General features: G+C 41.2%; 1 protein-coding gene across 1 annotated transcript in view; it reads left to right on the top strand.

The window, feature by feature from the left end:
• Positions 1 to 3,024: 3,024 nt before the first annotated feature.
• FAM171A1 (family with sequence similarity 171 member A1) overlaps positions 3,025 to 23,400 on the top strand; it is a 180,908-nt gene continuing 160,532 nt past the window's right edge. Inside the window, exon 1 of the mRNA XM_036761432.1 lies at positions 3,025 to 3,351. Within this exon, the coding sequence (XP_036617327.1) occupies positions 3,255 to 3,351 (97 nt within the window). The 5' untranslated portion in view covers positions 3,025 to 3,254. The remainder of the gene's footprint in view (positions 3,352 to 23,400) is intronic.

The raw sequence follows: 23,400 nt of genomic DNA, 5'->3' as shown, positions 1-23,400 counted from the left end.
TGCTACAAAGAAATCTTTTCTCTAGTGGAAAGAGAACTTTAGGTTGGTCACTAGTGGGTGAGCAGGGAATCTGAAAGAGTTAGCAGATTTTTCCTTGAATGATTCTAGGAAATCAAATAATCAAGTGTGTATGTGTTTTAAAATAGACCACAAACCAAAAGTCATTATATTTCTCGCATGTAGTAAGACCTCAAATGTTTGTTAAGTGAATGAAATAAGCTTTTGATTTTAAGTAAATACATATGTACCCAAGATGATAAAATATCAGTCTTTAATATCAGTGCCTAAATATATGCTCTTTACAATGATGGGCAGGCAAGGCTGGTGAAGAAATTAGTGCAGAGTAACCTGTTCTGCAGCATGGATGAGAGTAGGTAAGACCATTACATTTCATGCATTTTATTTACATCAGTTTATTTATCAATTACCTTTAGGAACAGTTGCTTAAATGCTCACAGGTCCATCTGTTGCACAATCATTCTGTCTGCATTTGTTCATTTCTCCTTTCAGGTCTAAATCTAAGATTCTGACTAATAAGTATTTCACATGATTATACCAATTTACAGATGAGGAAACTGAGGCTTGGAGAAGTTATGTGACTTCCCTAAGGTTGTATAATAAGTTGCAAGTTATGGAGCAGGAGGGGAAAGGAGGATTTTAACCTGGATCTCTCCTAGCCCCAGATTCACTGCTCTTTTCATTATATCCTTGTCCCCAAATATTCCTTCTTCATTCTCGTCTGAGGAGCATGAAATGAAAGGAGGCCATCTTGAAAATATCCCACTCCACTTGGATCTTTTTTATTCTTTCAAAATTTTTACTGGATCTTAAAAAGTGAGAGAGATGCTCAAGGGTTTAATCTTCTCTCAAGAATAGAATTTCACTTCAACCAGAATTGCCAACATTCATTTCTCTCATGAAGATTTCCAGAAACCAAGCGTTATACAAGGCAGTGATGACTGTACATAGCAATTTGGGGGGATTTCTTCTGTAAAAATTCTGTGTCAGTTGAGAGGCACTATGGTAGCCTAGTGGATAGAGTGCTGGACTGTGGAGTGCCAGGAGGTCTTGGTTTCAAACCCTGCCTCTGATACTTAACTCCAGTAGGCCTCTGTAAAATAGGGTTAGCAGGACCTGTAGTACCTGTCTCATAGGCTTTGTGTGAAGGATCAAATGAGATAATGTATATGCATAATGCTTTTCCAAATGCTAAATGACAGTTATTATATTGTTTGCCTTTCCTTAAGCCTCACTTTGATAATGACAGAATTAGTAGTTAAGTATACTGTGCTTTAGATAGGTAGGCAAGGGATCAAGGAAATACCCACTTCTTGTTTTTATTTCACCATCTATATAAGGCTCAACCTTACCCCCCACCCATTGGTACAGGTGTATAGTTTTCCATCCTTATAGCTCTGGTGCTGAGAGTAACTATTGTTAGGACATTATGGGTCTCTCTGCTGCCTGGTTTTATTGCATTATGGCTGCCTTTATAATTTGTCTACTGTAAGTCAACTGGGTAAGGGTCATACTTCATCCTGTGCCTGGTAGGGTGACTACTCTGAGTGCTGGATCTTAGTTAATAAAATGATGATAATAATTGGTCCCTTCCAGCTCTTAATCTATGATCCTCTGAACCATCCTACTGGCCCATTGTTCTTGGAACAAGGTTGGCTATTTTTAGGGCTGTGTAGGGCATCTTACCTAGTTTGTAATAAATTGTTACTACTTGAAATGGTGTGTGGTGCCCAAAAAGCTTAGAAATGTGGAGTCAGAGGAAATGGTTTCAGATCCTACCTCTTCCAGTTATTATGTGTGTAACCTTGGGTAAGTTACTAACCTTTCTGGGCCTCAGTTTCCATATTTGTAAAATGAAATAGGTGGACTAGATGACCTTCAAGTTCCATTCCTAAGTCTCAATCTGTGAGTTTAGTTAGTTCTGGAAATGCCTTTTAACAGTGCCATCAACAAACATTCACTCATGCATTTAATTCCAGGTGCAAAAAGGATTCGAATTAGAATTCCATTGCCTGCTTTAATTTAACTTCAAGTCTCTAATCTCTCCTGGGGACATTATAAAAGTGCCTAAGGAAATGCAAAACAATGTCTAGGTCTCTTCTACAGCGCTTCGTATCTAGATTAGGGGTCTCTAACTGTGTGTGTGTGTGTGTGTGTGTGTGTGTGTGTGTGTGTGTGTGTGTGTCTCCGGTGTGTCTCCGGGACCCCCAAGCAAATCTGGTGAATTCTGTGGACTTCTCAGAATAATGGTTTCAAATGCATAAAATAAAAACAAGACACTACACAGGAAACTAATTATATTAAAACCAAGTATATTGAATATTTTTTAAAAACATACGTTTTCTAGGTTAAAACCCCCTGATCAGGAGGCAGCAACCTGTGTGTAATGGGTAAAGACTTAGAATCAAGAAGACCGGGGTTCAAATCCAAGCTCCTACTTTTCCTAGCTGCTTGACCTTGCACAGGTCGCTTAACCTATCTGTGCCTGGTCTGACTTAAAATGAGGGAGGTTGGACTTTATCACCCCCAAGAACCCTTTCAGGTCTCAGTCTTTCTAAGTATGCCTGCTAGGTCAAAGAGCAAAGGGAAAATCCAAAGTGATCCCTCGCCACCTGTGGCGCAGGGGAAAAAATCTGGGGCAGATGAAGCGGGGACAGGGGTTCTCCTCGCTCTGATTGCCCCCTCCCTGCCTCCTTCAGCCCTCTCCACGCCTCTGGCCGGCAGGGGGCATCACGAGTCCGGCTTCTGGGCCGCGCCAGGGTCTGGGGGCGAGCCAGCCCGCGTGTGCGCCTGTGTGCGCAGGCTAGGGGGAGACGACCGGGCCAGGAAAGGGTTAAATAGTTGGTGGAGCCTCCGCCGCCGCCGTCGCGGCGGCGACTCTACAGGGAAACCCAGCAGTGTGTGGAGGCGAGGGGCGCGAGCGAGCGAGCGGGCGGGCGAGCCCGTGGGATGCGGAGCCCGGGGGCCCGCGGCGGCGGCGGGAGGAGGAGGAGGGCGCACAATACCGCCGCGGGGAGCCGGGGCAGCAGCAGCCGGAGCAGCAAGAGCCGAGACAGCAGCAGCCGCAGCAGCAGCAGCAGCGGAGGCAGCGGCCGCAGCATCCCGGGCCGGAGCCGCCTGATGCGGGCGGCGGGAGGAGCCGCAGCCGGAGCCGCAGCCCGAGCCCGAGCCGTCTCCACCCCCGCCGCCGCTGCAGCCTCTCCCCGGCCCGGTGCCTGCGGCTGCGGCGGGCGGCAATGAGCAGGTCCGCGGCGCTGCTGCTGCTGCTCTGCCTGCTGGGCTGCAACGTGTGGAAAGCGGTGACCAAGACCTTGCGGGAGCCCCGGGCTCAAGGTCGGTGCGGGGCCGGGGGGCGGGGGCCGGGGGGCGCTTTGTGCTGGCTGAGACACTGCGGAGGCGAGGCGGCTGCCGCCCAGAAGGGGGAGGGTCTGGGGGCTTCATTGTGTTCGCTGCGGCGAGGGCCGGGGTGCCCCAGGGGCAGATGCTCCCAGCGGGGGGAGGGGAGGGGAGGGGAGGAGAACTGGAGGAGGGGGGGAACCAGCTGCTGCTGTTGGCTGAATGGAGGACTCGTTGCATTGATCCGTGTGCGTGCACGCACACACAGAGCACACACAAGCACACCCATCCATCCCTTCCTTTGGGTTATTGCGAGGAGAAGGGATCTCACCTCCCTCTCCGCCCTCTCTCCCTCCCTCCTCCTTGGTAGGTTTCGTTCCAGAAAGGTGGCTCGGGTGCTGGTGGTGGGGGAGTAGCTGGACGCCGGCCTTGGGCTCTTTTGTTGGGTGCAGGCGACTGGAAGACTGTTGGGATTGGAAGAATCGCTGCTTTCCAGCCGCAGTCCCTCCAGGGTTTCCCCTTTTCTATTTCCTGGGGAGTGTTAGGGCGCACCCTTCGGCCCCGGACTCGGCTCCTGCAGGGATCTGTTCTGTTCCCATCCCGCGCACCCCCACCGGTTCCCCCCACCCCCGGTTGCTGCTGCTGCTGCTGTTGCTGTAGGTTCCCCTGCTCTGTTGCACAGAATAAAGAGATCTGGCAGCTCTGGAAAGTTTCTAGGGTTTTTCCTTTCCCTGCTCCTTATCTGACATCTCTTCTGGTCCCTTCGTGACTCCTTGGAAGATGCAAGAATAAATACCTTTCCCCCTCCTCATCCTTCCCCGTCCCTGCCCCGGGTTTGGGGTGAACAAAAAAAGGAAAGCCTTAACGAACTTTTAAAAATTTGGCCTCTTTAAATTCTCTGCTTGCCCACTTCTGGGTTCAAGTGGTCGTCTCAGACAAATGACAAGCCCATCTTTTGTTTTTAAGGCTGCATTTAGTTTGGGGAAATCCGGATGCGTCCTTTTGCATACCCCCTTTTGGAGGAGACTAACTCAGCTTTCCTGGGGCTGCCCTTTGAAAAGAAAGTGTGGTTGGTGGCTCGGGCTGGAGTGTCAGACTCTCCCCAGGCCCCCAGATCTCACTTTCAGAGCAGCAGAGAGGAGTTTGTGCGAAGCAGAAACTCCTGGTGTCCTTTCAGCCTAGAGTAGCACCTGTATTGGACAGCCAGACCGGCCACCCCTTATTGGGAGGTGGGAGATACTCCCCCCTCCCAGATTATTCCTGCAGGGAGATTGCATTTCTCTGTGGTCCCTGTGTGTGACAAGTCTTGGGGGGAGAGGGGAAAGCGAGGAGGGGGAAGAGAAGGAGGGAGAGAGGGAGAACGAAAGCCAGCCCAGCTTTATTCAGCATTGCCTGGACTTAACATCTGAGAGCTTGTCTCTCCAATTTGTCACAGTGAGGCCCTGGGTACAATCTGCTGGTGTTATGTTGTTACCTAAAGTGTGTAATAGAGGCTGGCAGTCTGAGCATGCTCTGTGTTACTTGGAACAGTCTCTTGCTTGATTCTTATCCACAGGTTATCAAATTAGGCTTCTTGTATAAATGGGTTAGGAATGTATGGGTGCAGGTAATTTGCTGGCAGATCAGAGGATCATAGATTTAGAGCTGAAAGGGGCCTCAGAGGTTATCTAGCTGGCCCTATTCAGCTTACAGCCGACGAAATTGAGGCCAGGAGACACTAACTTCCTGGGCCAAGGTTATCCTGATAGCCACAGAGCACTGGCTTCGGATTCTCCAAGTTCAATGACTGAACTTCACCTGTACTTGTAATGACAGAACATGATTTGATCTGTCCAGGATTCTTTTAACTGTAGCTTGTCTTTCATTGTGACTTCATTATATTTTTAAGGACTTTAGATGTTTTTGTACTAATTGGTCTTTTAGTAATTACCCAAGGTACTCCATTTGAAGGGACAAAGAAAATATTCTCTTTGGCATTTGAAACAAGTGGATATAGAGAAAGAAATAGGTAAACAATTTATAACAGCTGATTAAAGAATGGTAGCTGTTTTTTTTTTTTAAATGAAGAATGCATTGTCAATTTCACACTGAATGGGCTCTACCTCAGTCAGACTGAGACCTGTTAAAGACCTTAGCTTAAACAGGCCAAGGTCCCCCTCTGCATCCTTGGCCATCTCCGGTTGTCCTGATCCATATCTGGCCACTGGAACCAGATAGCTCTGGAGAAGAAAGTGAGGCTGGTGACTTTGCACACTTGAATCCAATTCACTTGCATGTCATGGCATCACCTCTCTGATGTCATGGTTGTCTTTGAGAACGAAAGACTAACAGCAAAACACATTTCAGAGATCTGATTCCTAGTAATCCAATTCCGTATGTAACAAAGTGCTCAGAAATTACATAATGATATAAAGTTCCTGAGGTGGTCTTTATATAATAACTTTGTAGATCTTCTGTTATGACATATGTGTAGGGTGCATATCACAGATATCTTGGAATCCCAATGACCGAAATGGTTATGTGTTAGATAGGAACTATTAACTTGGCAAGTTTTCATTTCTGTTTCCCTACCCTTCCTTATTTAGGATAAATTCTTAAAGAGTTGGTTAAACACCACAGTTACACCAGGAACTACTGTCAAGAACAATGTGGTGACGGATGTTAAGCCATGGTGTCATTTTTTAAGGAAAGGGGAATTTCCAGTTTCACATCCTTAACCTACCAACCAAGGTAGAATGCTGTGATGGTAGTGGTCATATGGAGGACTGGATTTGAAGTCAGGAACACTAGGGTTCAAACCCTGCCCCTTCCAATGACTACCTGACTCATCTTGGTGGCCACTTGACCTTCTTTGTTCCATATTTCCTCATCAGTAAAATGAAGGAATTAGACCAGAGAAATTCCCAGGTCCCTGTAGCACTAAATCTGTGATCTTTGAAAATTGTTTTTGAAATTAAATATTTAATAAAGAAACAAAAGGTCTTTTTAAAAAAAGAAGAATGGGGCCTCAGACACTTGACACACTTACTAGCTGTGTGACCTTGGGCAAGTCACTTAACCCAAATTTCCCTGCCTTCTCCGCTCCAAAAAAAAAAAAAGAATAAAAAAGAAGCTTGAACCTCACCCTTTCTATAGCCTAATTTGAAGTACCTGAGATAGGATCTGAGACAGATTCAGAGACAGATAGACTGATAAATGGATGAGTAGGTGAGTGGATGGATGTCAGGGCTCTCGAGGCATAAGAACTACATAACAAGTGGGTCAGCCTAAATACACCACAGCATCAAGAAATTTTTTGGCAGAAGCCATTTTAGACAATTATTTATCTATTTTCATGGTGATAATTCTGTTTGTTTATCCCAGGGATGATATTGCTACAGGTCTTCTCTGCTCAGAAATGGAGTCTAACTTTGTTCTGTTTTTGTCTTGGGTCATACATCATAGATTTAGACCAGGGAAGGAACCTTAATAGTGATTCTAACCTCATTTCACAAATATGGGAACTGAGGGTCAGAGAAACAAAGTGGCTTGCCACAGTTAGTGAGTATCAGAGCAGGGATTCCAACCCAGGTGCTCTGGAGAGGCTGGGGTGGGGAAACCGTGGCCTGGAGGCCACATGTGGCCCTCTAGGTCCTTGGGTGTGGCTTTTTGACTGAGTCCAAGTTTTACAGAACAAATCTTTTTATTAAGGCTTTTGTCTAGAACTTCTCACTGAGGCTTTCCATGCTGTAGCAGGCTGGGCGTATTTGAATGGATTTGGGTGTGGAATGGAATACCTTTGTGTATTTGTTCCTGAAAATAGTTATATTCCCTGAAGGCCACAGAAGTAGGCACCTACAGAGGAAAGACTGATAGACTATGCAAATATATGCCATGTAATTTTGAAACCAAACTGTTCATTTGCCAACAGAAGAGTCAGAACTGGGTCTTAAGAACTAGCACCAAGATCTGTGTGATCTATAACTTACTGTTCGTTATTTAATGGTGATGTAATTGTAGATAGAGTATACTGACTGCTTTGTCATCTTAGTAAAGTGAGAGGATTACACAAATCTTGGCATTTGGGGCTGCATTTTGGGTGTTTTTCAAGAAAATCATTCTTCCTTAAGCTGGGTTTGGGCTGTCCGAGTGAGCATTGTGGAATCACTTTATAAACAACGGGTCAAGTAGCATAAGATGCTGTGGGAATTACCCAGCCTGCTTTATTTGTGTTGAAGTTGTGTTAGAAATAGCTAGCTAAATAAAACACCTGATGTCACACTGTAGGAAGGTGCAAGATTTGGAATTAACATCTGGGATTCCTTGCCAGCCAGGTGAAAGAAATCCTCCCAGAGATAGTAAAGGTGTCTGGAAATTTGGGAGCAAAGTCTGTTGCATGGTTTCAGGAATTAATTTTGTGTTCTGTTTACTTTTCTACATTTTGATTTTCTGTAATCAGAGAATCTAATTAAGCTAAAATCATTACTAAATGGAAGGTCTTCTAAGAAGTAATCTCTAAAAACACTGACTTCAGTGTCAGCATTTATGACCTTGAACTTGTCTTGTGACCGAACTCCCCGTTTCTCAGTTTTTGTTATCATTAGTGAATAAGTACTTGCTCTTTCCCTAGAAGATGGTAGTTACCAACCAAAGGGTAGAAGTGGATAACAGTAATAAGCTTTGGGTTACCAGAATACGGACACACATATACACATACATTTTCCAAGGAAAATTGAGTAATTAGCATAATCCAGAGTTTAAACTGGGATCAAAACTTTAACCAATGGTTCATACATCTAGAAGAGTCCTTCTCTGATAGGATCAGAGATTTAGAATTGTTTATTTTACACCTGAGGAAACTGAGGTCCAGAGAAGTCAATCCCTTTATTGGTTTATCCTCCATGTTATGGTCCTTAACTGTAGGAGTTTCCTTAGATTCTGTTCTAGGCCCTGTTCTCTTCTCCTTCTGCGATCTGGCATGGTATGTTCATCATCTCCCATGGATTTAAACTCTAATCTCTGTGCTCATGACTCTCAGATTTATTCTTCAGCTCCTGTTTCTTTTCTCAGCTTGAATTCCTACATCACTAATTGCCTATTGGATCTTTCAAAATGTCCAAAACCAAACCTATCCCCACCCCCAGCCTTTCTCTCTTCCAGACTTAGCTGTCCAAGGCACCACTATCCTTCTGATCTTTGAGCATTTTCTTCACACTTTCCCATGTGACACATTTTTCAGTCAGTTGTCAAATATTGTCGTTTTTACCTTTGTAACTTCTCACATCTGATCCCTTCTCCCTGCTCACCCAGTTACCCTAGTCAAGCCCTCATCAAGTCTCCCCTAGATCATTATAACAGTGTGCTAAATGGTTTTTTGCCTTGTCTTTCCCCATTCCAGTCCTTCTTATACTTTGTTGGTGTTCAGTTGTGTCTGACTCTTTGCGATCCTGTGGACCATACTGTCCATAGAATTTTTCTTGACAAAGATATGCTGCTACCTTATTTTCCTTAAGCACAGATCTGACCATATAACTCCCCATCTCTCAACTCAATCAAATCCAGTGGCTTTACAACACTCTAGAGATCTATGCTAGATCTAGAAATCCAGAGGCTTTATTGCCTCTACAGAAACTCTTGTTTAGCTTTTAAAGACTTAGACAACCTGGCCCCAGCCCATCTTTCCAGCCTCACTGCACATTACTCTTCTTCTTGAACTCCGTAATCCATCCACTGGCCATCTCTTTGTTCCTCCTGTGACACTCCCATCTCCTGTCTCCAGGCCTTGGTGCTGTCCATCCCCATGCCCGGAATGCCCTCCTCACTTATATCCACCTCAAAGAGAAGAAAACCCCTTTCTTCAATTAAGATGCAGCTTAATAAATCCCATCTTCTGGATGAAATAGTTCTCAATTCCAAAATGACTTTAACTACTTTGCATAATTGGTGTTTATTTACTTTGTGTTTATGCTGCATGTTTTTGTATTTACTTATATATTATGCTTATCATATGGATGTGTACATATTTATAATTTGTATATATGTATATAAAATAAAAACTTAAAAAACAATATGCTCCATTTTAGAAACGGAGTTCCCTCACTGTTTCTCTGAAACGGCCGACTCACCTTTTGCATTTAAAATCATTCTGCCTCCCTCTCTCCTAGTCTCTCTGTGTTTCCTCCTCTGACTCCCTCCTCTTCTTTCTCCTCCTCACTGAGAGTGTTGCCCAAGATTCAGGTCTCTTGTTCATTTTCTTGATTTGTAATGCCTCACAGAACACAGAAGTTTCTCCTTGTTTCATCTTTTCTCTGGATGAATGAATGCCAGGTCTGTAATAGAATCATGGCATTTCTGAGTTGGAAGGGGCTTTTGAGATCAGGAGGTCCAGAAAAGGGAGGAGGCAGTGACTTATCCAAAGTCAATGAATTAGCAGCTGACCCCAAACTACAGTTTAGGTCTCTTGGTACCAACCAAGGTCAGTATTCTTTTTCTTTGATCTGAATTTCCAGCCAGAGCTGACATCTGGGTGAGTCTTGCCATCCAAGCCAGGATTCTTTTCATATTATCTGATTTTCCAGGCGTGATCTGTTTCCTGAATTCTGGTATCTTATCTGTGTAGATCAATGGAATATTTCACAAAGGTCCCCTGGTATCACTTCAAGCTTAACCTCTACAAAACTGAACTCTGTCATCTCTAATCACTGTTTCCCACCCAATAAGAGCCTATTCCTGACTTCTTTCTTTTGTCAATGGTTTGATCACTCCACCAGGCTTGCAAGACTTACATCTGAGTCATCTGAGCAACTGTACTGGGAGGCAGGAGGCCTGGTTTTTGTCCTAACTCTGCCATGAGCAGATTTGAGATCTTGAGCAAGTAATAAGTAACTCAACAAGCACTTATTAAATGCCTACTGTATACTTGGCACTGGGAATAAAAGTGTAACCATCCCTGCCATCCAGAAGATTCCATTCCATAGAGAATTTTCTAAGTTTCCTCATTTGTAAAATGAAGGAGTTAGTCTAGAAAAAAATCAAGGGTCCCTCCAAATTCTAAATGACATGATTCTATGATATTGCTGTTGTTCAGTCATTTCAGTCTTGTCTGACTCTTCATGATCCCATTTGGGGTTTTCTTGGCAAAGATCCTGGAGTGGTTTGCCATTTCCTCCTCCAGCTCACTTTACAGATAAGAAGACTGAGGCAAACAGGTTTAAGTGACTTGCCCAGGGTCACACAGCTAGTAAGTGTCTGAGGTGAGATTTGAACTCATGAAAAGGTCTTCTTGGCTCTTGGCTTGGCCTTCTCTATCTACTGTGCCACCGTGATCTTGACTTATTCTTATTTTTGTCTAGACTTGGCCGAATTATCTTCTTTGGGCCTTCCTTTCCCTTCCTATACCTCCCCCCAAATATGTGCGTATGTGCATATATTTGTGTGTGTAAGTATGTATATGTATTTGTGTGTAGGGGTATGTGTGTACAACCTCTGCCCCAATCATGCACACACTTTATTAGTGAGGAAATATCTACATCTTCAGATATTTAAACTTTCCTAACTAGCTGTCCTAACTCACCATGTCCAAAACAGAGCTCCTTTCTGTTCCCAAATCCACCCCTCTTCTGAACTTTCACTTTCCTTTGGAGGGTCTTACCATTCTTCTCCGTGCAGCCTCAGAGTCATTCCAGACCCCTCTCTTCCTCAGTCCACAATCAGGTGCTGATTCTGCTGCCACGATGTTCCCTCACCTCTGTCTGTCTGCCCACTCACATGGGCACTGCCCTAGGTCAGGCTCCCATCCCTGGACTTCTTCAGTAGCCTCATAAGAGGTGTTCCAGTGGATGGAGCATTGGCCCTGGGGTCCACAAGACCTGAGCTCACCTTCTGCCTCATGACACTCACTAGCTAGGTGTCCCTGGGTAATTCACTTAACTTCCATTACCTTAGTTTCTGCATCTGTAAAATGTAGCTAATAATAGCACCTAACTCTTCTGTTTGTTTTGAAGATAAAATGAGATATTTGTAAAGTGTCATGCAAACCTTAAATGCTATGTAAATATGAGTTGATAGTATTATTTATTATTATATATTTTCGAGCATCTAGGTGGCACAGTGCTGGACCTGAAGTCAGAAAGACTCATGTTCCTAAGTTCAAATCTGGCCTGTGTGACCCGGGGCAAATCACTTAACCCTGTTTTCCTCTGTTTCCTCATCTGTAAAATGAGCTGAAGAAGGAAATGGCAAACTACTCCAGTATGTTAGCCAAAAAAAACCCCTCCTCATGAAGAGTCACAAATGACTCAAATGGCTGAGCACATAGCTGTTTAAAATGGCTTAGTATCGTTTGAGTTAATTTTGACCCCTATCCTTCTCAGTCAGAAAACCAGCTTCTTTTCAAAGCTCATTAGCATTTGGCAAATGTGTTTATTTTCATTGTGGAAAAACTTACTTGAACCCAGTGAAGGGAAGGAAAAATGAGAGAAATGTAGTCTTATGTCAAAGATATAGAATGTTATAAAAACAGAGATTAAAAAGTCATAACTTGGAAATAATTTATTGGAAGTCCCTTGTCTCTCCATGGGAAGATTTTGTACTGAAAAAAAGTTGCCATTGCCATCCATGCCATGTGTATTTGGTCTTCATATTCAAAAAGCTTATCTTTTGATTCTCTTCTCCCACCTTTCCCCCTCCACTTTCTCTCTCTGTTTTTTTAAACCTGGGCTGTCTTACTCCTCCTTAGGCAGCCCACTGCAGCTCAGAGCCCGACAGCTCAAGAGATTTCTCATTCTCAGCCTTTCTGGTAGCTGGGATTACAGGTGTGGGCCACCCCACCCTGCTGCCATCTTTTGTTTCAAAACTCTGTGTGTGTGTGTGTGTGTGTGTGTGTGTGTGTGTGTGTGTGTTTGTGTTTAGGACAATGATCAAGAAAATGTATATATTTAAAGAATATGAGGTCATACTTTAAAAAAAGACTATGGAAACACAGAAAATGTTTTCCAATAAAATGACAAATCATCAATGTGTGCTTTTATTCTCTGAAATACACACAGGAATTATTGCTTTAAAACAAAGCAAGCTCCCTGAAACTTTGTTGTCAAAACAAATCTCAGGTGTTTTCAGAAAAGATGTTTCATTTGTTAGTAACTTACCAAACCCTTTCCACATATATATCCAGGAGTTAGACTAGAAAAAGTTCTCATAAAGCATTGTCTTTTTACAGAAACAGACATCTCCCAGAAGTGCTGGATTTAGAAAGATAATCATTTTACTTGTAGAATGGGAAGGAATTCAGTTCATCTGTGGAAAGGAGAGATACAAAGCAGGATGATGATGTCTGTACAGTGGAGAGCTTCTTTTAGTGACTCAACTGTTCTCTGAAGGTTTAGCACTATCCAAGAAGACCTCCTTGCCCTCGTGTGCATTCCCTAGGAACACTTTGTCAGATTTTGGACCTGTCTCAAGAGACATCATGCCACATAAACCATATTAGTGGCTATGTTATTTTAACTGAATTAACTCAGCCGCAATTCACCATTAAATTCAGGAAATCTTGATCTGATAGTTATATAGCCACATTCATCATTAACTGCCAGATTTATGTTATCTGGAGCCTGCCATGAAGTATAGAAAAGAAAAAGCATGTTGAAACAGCTAGCTGGTACGGTATCCTCAGATACCCACTAGCTGTGTGACCCTGGAGAAATAACTTAACCTTTATCGGCCTCATTCTCTTCATCTGTAAAATGAGAACGTATATATACATATGTATGAGTGTGTGATTACAAAGCATTGAGTCTTTAAAAAAAGTTATCTCCATTTTAGTTTTTCTACTCTGCCATTTGTTCATGATATTTTCAGAGCTTCTAGCAATTTCTTCCTCGAGTGAGGGTTTGATTTTAGCAGTAGCTAAAAGTAATTCAGAATCTCTACTAGTAAATAAGATGAGTGATCAAGAAGAATGATTTTGTTTTGGGTCAAAAAACCCCACTAAGCTTATGCCAGTGTGTTGTTCTAAGAAGGATGCTGGTATTTGTTCAGTTACTTCAACCATCTGACTCTTCCTGATCCCATTTGGGGTTTTCTTGGCAAAGATACTAGAATGCTTTGCCATTTCCTAATCAAGCTCATTTTACAGATGAGGAAACTGAGGCAAACAGGGTGAAGTGACTTGCCCAGGGTCACATAGCTAGTAAGTATCTGAGGCCACATTTGAACTCAGGTTTTCCTGGCTCTGGGGCAGCTTGTTGGTACAGTGGATAGAGCACTAGATGACAACAGCTTCCTGACTCCAACCCTGGTGCCCTATGCACTTTACCACCCAACTAGTATTTGGTTCCTAATTTTTTGGTTTTCATTACATAGAAATTCTGAAATGCTTTAGAATGGCTACCTAATAACAAAGGACTGTTTGATCTTATGGGATGAGTTCTCAGTGAGTCATGTGTATGATGTCAAAGAAACAAACTGGCATTGTCTTCACTTGAGATTTTTGCCATTTGTGCGTTTAGGGACAGTAGGGCTGTAAGGTTAATGGGGAATAAGATCTTCCCCCCTCCCATCAATAGGCCTCATGTGGAGCCCATTAAGGGAAGCTTGCTTGCTTGTAGGAAGGCTTACACACCTTTTGTTAGTTGCTAATTAGGCACTGAGCCTAAAGAGTATATATTCTGAGAGGTGAGCTTTTGCTTTGGGGACTTGCTTATGAGAAGATGTTGTGATTCTCTGGTCAAGACTCTGAGTGGCCACATGTAAGAGGTCCCTGACTCCTCAGAGGTAAAGGCTCTTTTGATTCAGCGATGGATGTAAAGCTTTGATTCAGGCAGTAGAGCCCTGTCGGTTGATCTGTATTTCTTTTTTTTTTTTCCTATGTAATTAAAGAAGATCATTGACCCAATTTAAGTTGCTTTCCTTAGTAAAACAGATCTAAGACCCTACACTAGCAGCCATCCTGGGTGTGCCAGTGTGGTTGCTATTACAAGGGCTTTACAGTTTTTTGTAATGGACTTTGACACTGAGTTTTGATGCCAAACCGGAAACATCACTTTTAAAGCCATTTTGCCTAACTTCTCTCGAAAAATCGAGATTGAAGACTCCACTGTTTTCATTTATTGCTCAGAGTGCATGATCTGGACTTCAGAAAGTTGCTATTGTTGCTTGAGTTTTCTTCAGAATTGACTTTATTTTCTTCACCTAAATTTAATTCTTGTCATTATCATAGGCAATTTTCTCTTGGGATCAACCAAATCATTGCATTAAGATTTGTTGGTCCTGTGCTGTGAGTGGTTAGAGTTTGTACATCATCATTCTGGACTCTTCTTTAAACCTTTCGTGCTGATTGGAAATTCTATATGGACAAGGTGACCTTGGGCAAGTCACTTCAAAACTCTTTATTCTCAATGGTAGCCATGGGGGTGGGGCTGGGGCAGGGAAAGGAGAGAAGAAAAAAAGAAACAAAAGAAATTTACGTGATTAAGTTTATTGTATTTAAAAGGAATAGCAAGTTGTACATAAAGATTTGCAGTTTTGTGGGCAATAATTTTTTTTATTATACTGTTATGGAAATAACTTGTTTTATTCCATAAATTAAAAATAAAATTTAAAAAGTAACTCTTTGACCCTTAGATTCCTCATTTCTGAGATGGGGATAATACCTGTATTATGTACCAACTCTTATAGTGTGTTACAAGGATCAAATTAGATAATTTTGTAAATCACAGCTCTTTTGTTTTTCTATTTACACAAAACAATGGGTGCTCCATATTACAGCAGCTACCAGCACAAGACTAATTTTTTTTCTTCATTGTTCGTTCTTGCTTTTAATTTTTACTCCAGTCTTGTTCCCTTTTTCCTTTACCCAGTCCCCTCCCTGATTGAACCTTCTCTTGTAACAAAGGAAAACACTTAAGGAAAACCAGAGGTCTCTGACCTTGCATATATTATTATTAACTCCCTATATATACCCCTACATCCATAGAAGCCCCCTTGCTCTCTTGAGATAATATAAGTGTATTTCACCATCATTTCTCTAGGACTGAGATTGGACATTACAGTTAGGCAGAGTTTGACTGCTTTTAGTATGTATCTCTTTACATTATCATAGCACTTGTATATCTTGTTCTTATGGCCCTGGAGTCAGCGGGTTCAAACCCTCGCTAATTAGCTGTAACTGCCGTTAGCCTCAGTTTCCTCATCTGTAAAAGGGAGACATTGGGCTTGATGCCCACTGAGAGCCCTTCTTGCTCCAAATCTGTGCTCCCACGTTCTCCTGGTTTTGCCTATTTCAGCCTGCATCTGTTAATATTCCTTTGAATTTCTCATATTTTTTATTTCTTATGGAACACGAATATTTCATTACTTTCCTATGCCAAACATGCTCTAAGTCATTCTTCCGCCAATGGTTGTCCAGTTTTTGCTAGTAGAAACATACAAAAAAACCCACTGCTGTGAATACTTTTGCATATATCATAGGATCTTTCTCTCTTTGATCTCCTTGGGTAGATGTCCAGTAATGGCTAGAAGGGTGTGATCAGTTTAGTAACTTTTTTCAAATAATTTCAAATTGATTTCTGGAATCTTTGGATCAATTTGCTACTCCACCAACAGAGCACAAGGGGCCTGCCTTCCCATAACTGGGCTGACATGGCCAATTTCTATCTTTTTCTCTTCTTTGCTTCTTTGAGGTGTGTGTGACGAAACCTCAGAGGCTTATCTTCAAAGTGCCTGGCAGACTGAAAATGTTGCAACTTGTCCCCATTCCCGTCACTCTTCATTTGCTTCTGAGGACCGTAGCAGAAAGCTTCTCTCATTGCTTTTTAGTCAGAGCTCTCCTCCAGTTATTACTGCTCCAATTTCTACTTCAAGAGATTCCAATTTTTAATTACAATAATGAGGCAGAGGCTGTGGCCCAGAGCATAGGAAGGTGGACCTAGGCCAGGGCAGGACTCTTCTTCATAGGTCTTAGGTGGGCAACTCTCTGAAACTCAGGCCCAGATAGAGATCAAAGTTGTTCTTGGATATATTTTCTCAAATGTATCACTTTTCCGTGCACAAAAAAAAAATGTAAAGTAGAGGTTATCTCAGGCTTTAAGCAGAATAAACCTAGAGGGAAAAATTAATTATGGACCACAAATTTCACCTAATAATAGCTCATAGCTAGTGTTTGTATAGCACTCAAGAGTTTGCAACTCATTTGATGTAGACAGAAAGCTTCAGAAGTCCAGAAAAGATAATCATACAATTTCAGAATGGCTTTCTTTATTAATAACAATGGTGTGTGAATAGAGCATTAAGGTTTGTAAAACAGTTGGTATGCATTATTTCATTTGAGCCTATTATCAACCCTTGGAGTTACTGTAATTAACATTATTCCCATTTTAGAGATGAGGAAGCTGAGGCTCCATGAGTTTAAGTGGCATGCCCAAGGTTACACAGTAAATGCCAGAGGCAGGATTTGAGGCCAAGGTCTCTAAAGACGGCAAGCCTAGCATCATTCCACTGTTGAGCACTGCCTCCTGTTTCTACCTGTTGGAGGGACAAGAGTGTCTAGGAGTGGTTTTGAAAATATTATAAGGAATCGGCTTTTATTTTAACGTTTTAGAAAATTTTTTAAAAATAGAGATGGGCGGGGTCTATGTACATAGAATGCTGCATTCACTTTTAGATGAGGTCATTGTATTATTCATTTTGATTGTTTTGCTTTGGTACCAGAGACCTCTCAGTAATAATGTAAATGTTGGTGAAGTAAAAACAAACTCATCCATAAATTTTTTTAAAAAGGGCTATTTTTAGAAATAGAAATAAACAAATAGGACCAGAATGCTTTCTCTGAATTCATTTATGATTTCAAAAAGTAAAATAATTTCTCTGCAAACAGTAACGTGAACTGAAAAAAAGACCTCAGACAACTAGCTTTCAGAGTGAACACTGAACCAGCTTGGATTTGTCCCAGGATGCTAGAGCGGAGCAGGTTGTCTTAGTGTTCACCCAGGTCCATCCAGAAAGGATAGGTCAAGGATGGAAAGAAAACAATACCCAAAGCATTAAGTTTTACCTCGCCCTAGGAGCTATGGGAAAATGTGGTGTCTGGGGGTGAGGGGAGAAAGGAAGGCAGGGGAAGAAGTGGAAACATTGGTCCAAAGGAGTTTGGGGAATTTTCTGTGGTTTTTTTGTTGATTTCTGTTATCTCTGTCCATCCGAATGGTTGAATTAGCTGCGTGAGAATTCACATACCTGTGGTTACACAGAATTGGCTGCTTGGGGTCACCTTGAACTAATTATTAATGTATCAGGCTCTAGTCTGTAGCTGCTCTGGGTACTTAGAGATGAAAAGAACCTAACCTCCTTTGACCAGATTCCTACCATTTGATAACAAATTATGAAGGCAATGTTGTTTCCAAAATAGTATGTGTGTGTGTCTATGTGTGTGTGTATGTATGTATTTGTATACATGTGTATATATTTTTTTAATTGCCTCCCCTAATTCTGATTGTGTTTCCTTATACCTGCTATACAGCTCAGGACTGATATTTTGTTGTTTTAGTTTAGTACAAAGCTCGGTCTCGTAAAGAAGGAATTAAGTGGTCCTAAATATATGGAAGTATACAGCAATCCAGGTAATAGAGATTTCTGGAAAATTCTGTGTACGGTGTATTTTTGTGGACCATTTTAATGACGCGTAGTTTTAGTCCAAAGTTTTAGTAAACCTGTGCTAGATATACTGGTGATGTGTCATTACACAATTGTGATTATGATTTATATTAATTTGATATATAATGTATAAGTAAATAACGAAATATATATTTGCATACATCATACCTCAGTTTTGTCCACCTTAGACCTTTTCCCCTTACCCAATCCCCTCCCCGTTTGAATTTTCCCTTGTAACAAAGAAAAACATTTAAGCAAAACCAACAGGCACAGTGCCTTTGACCATGTGTATACTGCATTCCTCATCTGTAGTACGTAGTATGTGTGTATGTATTTGCATATATATAAACACATGTAGATACACAAATACAAATACAGACACTTATACACACGCCCACACAAATACATACACATATATGTGTATATACACAAATAGATACACAGACTTAGAGGGCTTAATGTGTGTGTATGTTTATGTGTGTACACACACACACACACACACACACACACACTTTCTCTCTCTCTCTCTCTCTCTCTCTCTCTCTCTCTCTCTCTGTTTATTAGAGGGCTGGCCTTGGATTCAGGAAGACCTGGGTTTAATTCCTATCTCTGTTACCCTGCTTTTCTGGGTTTAGATTGAATTAATGCTGACCTAGGGACAAAGGTAGGGTAGGTCTGGGTGTTTGACTTTTCCCTAAGTGTCCAGGTCAGTACTTGCGGAAGGGCTTTGTTCCTGCTGATCATTTTCATCTCCAGGTCATAGCTGGAGGTCAGTGACCTCTGGTTTCATGATCTGCATCACCACTCTTTAATCCTAGTTTTCAATGACCCTGTTCTTGCCCACACCATTCAGTCTCGCCATTGACTGCATTTTTCGCTGGCTGCCTGCTCTTTGCCTGGATTGCTCTGTCTACTCACCTGCTGGCTTCCCTGACCTCCTTAAGGACTCAAATCCTTTCCCCAGTCTGCCAACCCTCTCACCTCCACCTTCACCCCTAACCCCAGTGCCTTGTGTCTGAGATCACCTCCTATTTATCCTCTATTTCTCGTGTAGGCACATATTTATTTCCATGTTGCTGCACCATTAGAATCTAAGCTCTTTGAGGGCAGGGACTGTATTTTTGCTTTTCTGTGTATCCTCGGTGCTTTTCACAGTGCCTGGCACATAGTAGACACTTGAAAATGCTTATTGATGAAGACAATGATGATTTTATCTGATTCCTTGCAGTAACCCCAAGACCAATGCTTGGAGGACATTTTCACTGAGATTGGTTGTAATTTCCTGAGACTTAACTTGCTTAATACTCAAGTCATCTTCTTCTCTCCCTCCCTTCACTAAAAGACCCGGATTGCTGACAACGTGATTTCTGTTAATGGTATCACTCACTTTTCTGCTAGCACTAGAAGGACCAGAATTTAACCATACCTTGAACGTGAATTGAATATGAATTGATGCAGTGCATTTTTAATCCCTTAGGCAAAGAAAATAGAGATAGCAGGAGGAAAATTTTTATTTCAAACTAAAATGATACTATCTGCTTGTAATTATTTGTATTTAAAGTGCATCTGTACAGGTAGGAGAAATTATAGCAAAGTATAGTAAAAATGATTTTTAAAATGGTGCTTCTGGTCCTTTTAATGTTAGTCCACCAAGTTCAAAACCTCCCCCATCATCTTTGATTCTTTCTTTTCTCCCCACCCTCATATTTAATTAAACAAATGTTGAATAAATGCCTGCTGTGTCAGAATGCGGTGCTAGGCACTGGCAGATGCAGACCGTTTATAGCTACAGCCAATTAGTCATTAAGACCTTCATGATTTCAGCCATAAGAGGTGTTTCATCTGTCCCTTTGCTGCTACCACCCAGTTGAGGCCCTTATCTTTTGTCTTCTGCCGCCATTATCTTCCCCTCCAACCCATGCTATGCCAAACCTGCCAATAAATCTTAAAAGATTCCCCTTTGCTCATGTTGTTCTACTTCTCATAAAGCCTTCAGTTATCCCCCATTGCCTTCAGGAAAACATCCAAATTCTTTAACTTGGTACTCAAGGTCCTTCACAGCTAGCCCCTACCTCCCACTATTCCTCTACAAGAAGCTGCCCCACCCCCCCACTCTAGCCAAGCAAAACTGAAAAAAAGACCCAAACACAAAAATGGTATTCTCTCCACTGCTTTCAATTCAATAAACATTTATTAAGAGCCTGCTATGCAATGGCACTGTGCTAAGTGCTGGGGATACAAGAAAAGGACAAAGACTATCCCTGCCCTCAAGGAGTTCACAGTCTTAACAGGAAAACAGCAGGCAAACAACTGTATACTAACAGTATGTTGTGTATATATACAAACTTGTAGTATATCCTCTTTGTTTAGATATATAAATAGAAGTGTAAGAGCTGCGAGACAATCCTTTTGTTACACTCTGTTCTTTTAAAAAGCTGACTGGAGTCCAGTCCAAACCAGCCTTGGGCTCCACAACTAATGATGTGGAGGTCTTGGCAAGAGTTCAGAGAAGACCCACGAAGATGATTAAAGGCTTTGAAAATAGGACCCAGGAGGAAATTAAAGGGAACTCTAGAGTCTAGAAAAGAAAAGAATAAGGAGAATTTTAATCTCATATCTGTAGTAATCTGTTCTTTGTACCATTCTCTTAAGAAATGAAATTTCAATTCATAATATGAAAAATCTTGATGAACAGTTCCAATACACCTGTAACTTCAAAGGTTTATTGGTTTTTTTTTCTGAAATTTACATTATCTACAGTGAAAAATGTAATTGGAGCAATTATGCAATTATAATGCATATAATAAGATTGATTTTTAAATTGACCAAAATGACAAAAGATAGAAAAAGTCAAGAGTGGAAGGGCTAAAAAAAAAAGATAGGGAAAATAATATGCAGTTGATTTGGTTGTGATTTATTTCATTCATTTTGCATAACAATTTTGGAATTCTGTTTAAAAAAGAAAGAAATGGCACTAAAATATCTATAGCCTTTGGTCCAGAGTTTCCCATGCTGTGCATATACCTCAATGAAGTCAAGGATAGAATGATCTCTCCTTTTTCTTCTGCTTCCTCCTCTCCTCTCCCCACCCCCCCCCCCATATATCACATACACACACACACACACATACATTTAAGGTTACAAAGTGCTTTGCATAGGTTATCTCATTTGATCCTCACAATAATCCTGTGAGGTAGGTACTGTTATTATCCCCATTAAACTGAGACCAGGTGAGATTATGTGACTTGCCCGGGATCACATAGCTAGTAAGTATCTGAGACAGAATTTGAACTCAGGTCTTCCTGACTCTCAAGTAGCACATTCCATCCAGTGTGCCATATAACTACCTGAATATAACAAAATAATCAAAGCCACATGTTTTGTAGTAGCTAAGAACTAGAAACAACATGGATACTCCTAGATTGGGGAATTACTAAATAAAAATATGGTACATGAATGTTATCGCAGGTGTGCTGGCAACAAAAAAAAGTATGTACAACACACTTATAAGTTTATTCTGCATTGTTAACATTTTCTCTTCTACTTTCTTGAGTCTAGATATCAGTATAATTAATCAAATCTTAATTTGTAGTATTTGCTTATTTCCAGAGTATAAACAGTCACAATGAAAATTTTAACAATTGGCTCTTGGTACCTAGTAGGTGCTGGCTTCAGTAAACTCCTGAGTGTAATGCAATATTATTCCTCCTTGAGAAGTGAAATAAAGATTACAGAGAATTAATTGTAGACTCAAATGGACTGATGCAGAATGAAGTGTATTGAACCAGAAAAACAGTATAGCCTGGTCCCATTAATGTGAATAATGAATCCCAGAAAGTGGCTGCATTATTCTAATTAGACCATAATTTACATTATTATTATTTCAAATAGTTCGAATTCAGTTATATGCCACCATGAAAGGGGATTCATTGTTTGCCGTAATTGGGACCTAGTTGTATACACAACAGGCACAACAGTGTAAAAGAAAAAAAAAACAACAAAAGCAACAACCAAAAACACAGGAAAACTGAATAATTACAATGACCAAACATGACTTTGGAGAAGAGTCAAGAATCTGTGTAGCCCTCCCTTCATGGAAAAAGAAGGGGAACATAGCATTGCATGTGGCACATGAGTTCACTTGTTGGACTTTTCTTAGCTACTGTTTCCTTTCCTTTTTTTAATGTTTGTTACTAGGGGTGGCTTACAGGGTGGGGATGCATATAATTGGAAATGAATATAATCTAAAAACAAAAGGGCATCAATAGAAATAAGAATTTTTTTAAATAAAAAGGGAGCCCAGAATGAGGCATCATCTTTTTAGAGATACTTCTGATAATTTTCTACTTATATAATTTAAAGCATTTTTTAAAAAAAAAAGGGGGGGGCCAGGCTCTGTTCAAATTATATTTTGACCTTTTGTATAAACTATTGTAGATAGGCCTTTTCTAATTTACCGTTCTAATGAAGATCTTTTAAAAAGAGCTTCTGATTGAGTGTCTCTAATGTTAAATGTTGACCTTCACCCCTTTTTAAAGAAATCTTAAATGTATATAGTTGTTAGAGAGAATAAGTGTTGATGGACTCTTTGGACCTAAGCCAGATTTTTCTAATACGTAAGCCATTCCTTTCCAAGGCTTCATTAACCCTTCGTGTATGCCATTGAGAAGGCTGAAATAAGGACCTGAAGCAATATAATTTATGAAATGGAAAGGGTTCATGACACTTTAGAATGGCTTGCTTTGTGGTAGTCAAAAAATCAAAATCTGGATGAGAATTAAAAAGTTTTAAGACTACGATTCCAGAGGTTAAATGACTGAATACTACCCACTTTTTGACAGGGTGATGTAGAACTCAAGATCAAGGAGACATGTATTTTGGGACCCAGCCAGTGTCGGAATTAGGCTTCCTTCATTGTGCATATTTGTGATAAAGGATTTTCTTTCAAATGGGAGGGGTAAGGAGGGAAAGAAAATAAATACTTGTTAATTGAAGGAAATTTTTTTTAAAAAGATTTTATGTAGCTCTAAGAGAAATTCTGAAACACTGTTAAGGAATTGGGTCATGCTTCTTTATTCCACTAGATGATTTGACGTTGCTGATTAGTTGATTCGGTACTTTAAAAGATCCGAGATCTCTTTGGTGAGTGTGTGGTCTCCCGTGATGGGAACCACAGCCCCTCTGTGTCAAGCTTTGTGAAGGGAAAGTTGTATTTCTTAGGTAAAATGTGTATCTCTCCTAGAGATGGTTATTAAATTGCAAGTTGAACCTTTTTCTGACATTCTCCTCCACTTGTGCACACATTCATGTGTATTTGTATATATAGATATACGCCGTATAAGGTTCTGTGTGTGTGTGTATGTGTAGATAGTCTGGACTTCTAATTTGACCTGTCTATATGACGCTGGATAACTCACTTGGAAC

Source organism: Trichosurus vulpecula, chromosome 5 (assembly GCF_011100635.1).
Source record: "Trichosurus vulpecula isolate mTriVul1 chromosome 5, mTriVul1.pri, whole genome shotgun sequence".
NCBI lineage: Eukaryota > Metazoa > Chordata > Mammalia > Diprotodontia > Phalangeridae > Trichosurus > Trichosurus vulpecula.
The sequence above is the reverse complement of the archived record's forward strand: the minus strand, read 5'-3'. Positions and strand labels throughout refer to the sequence as shown.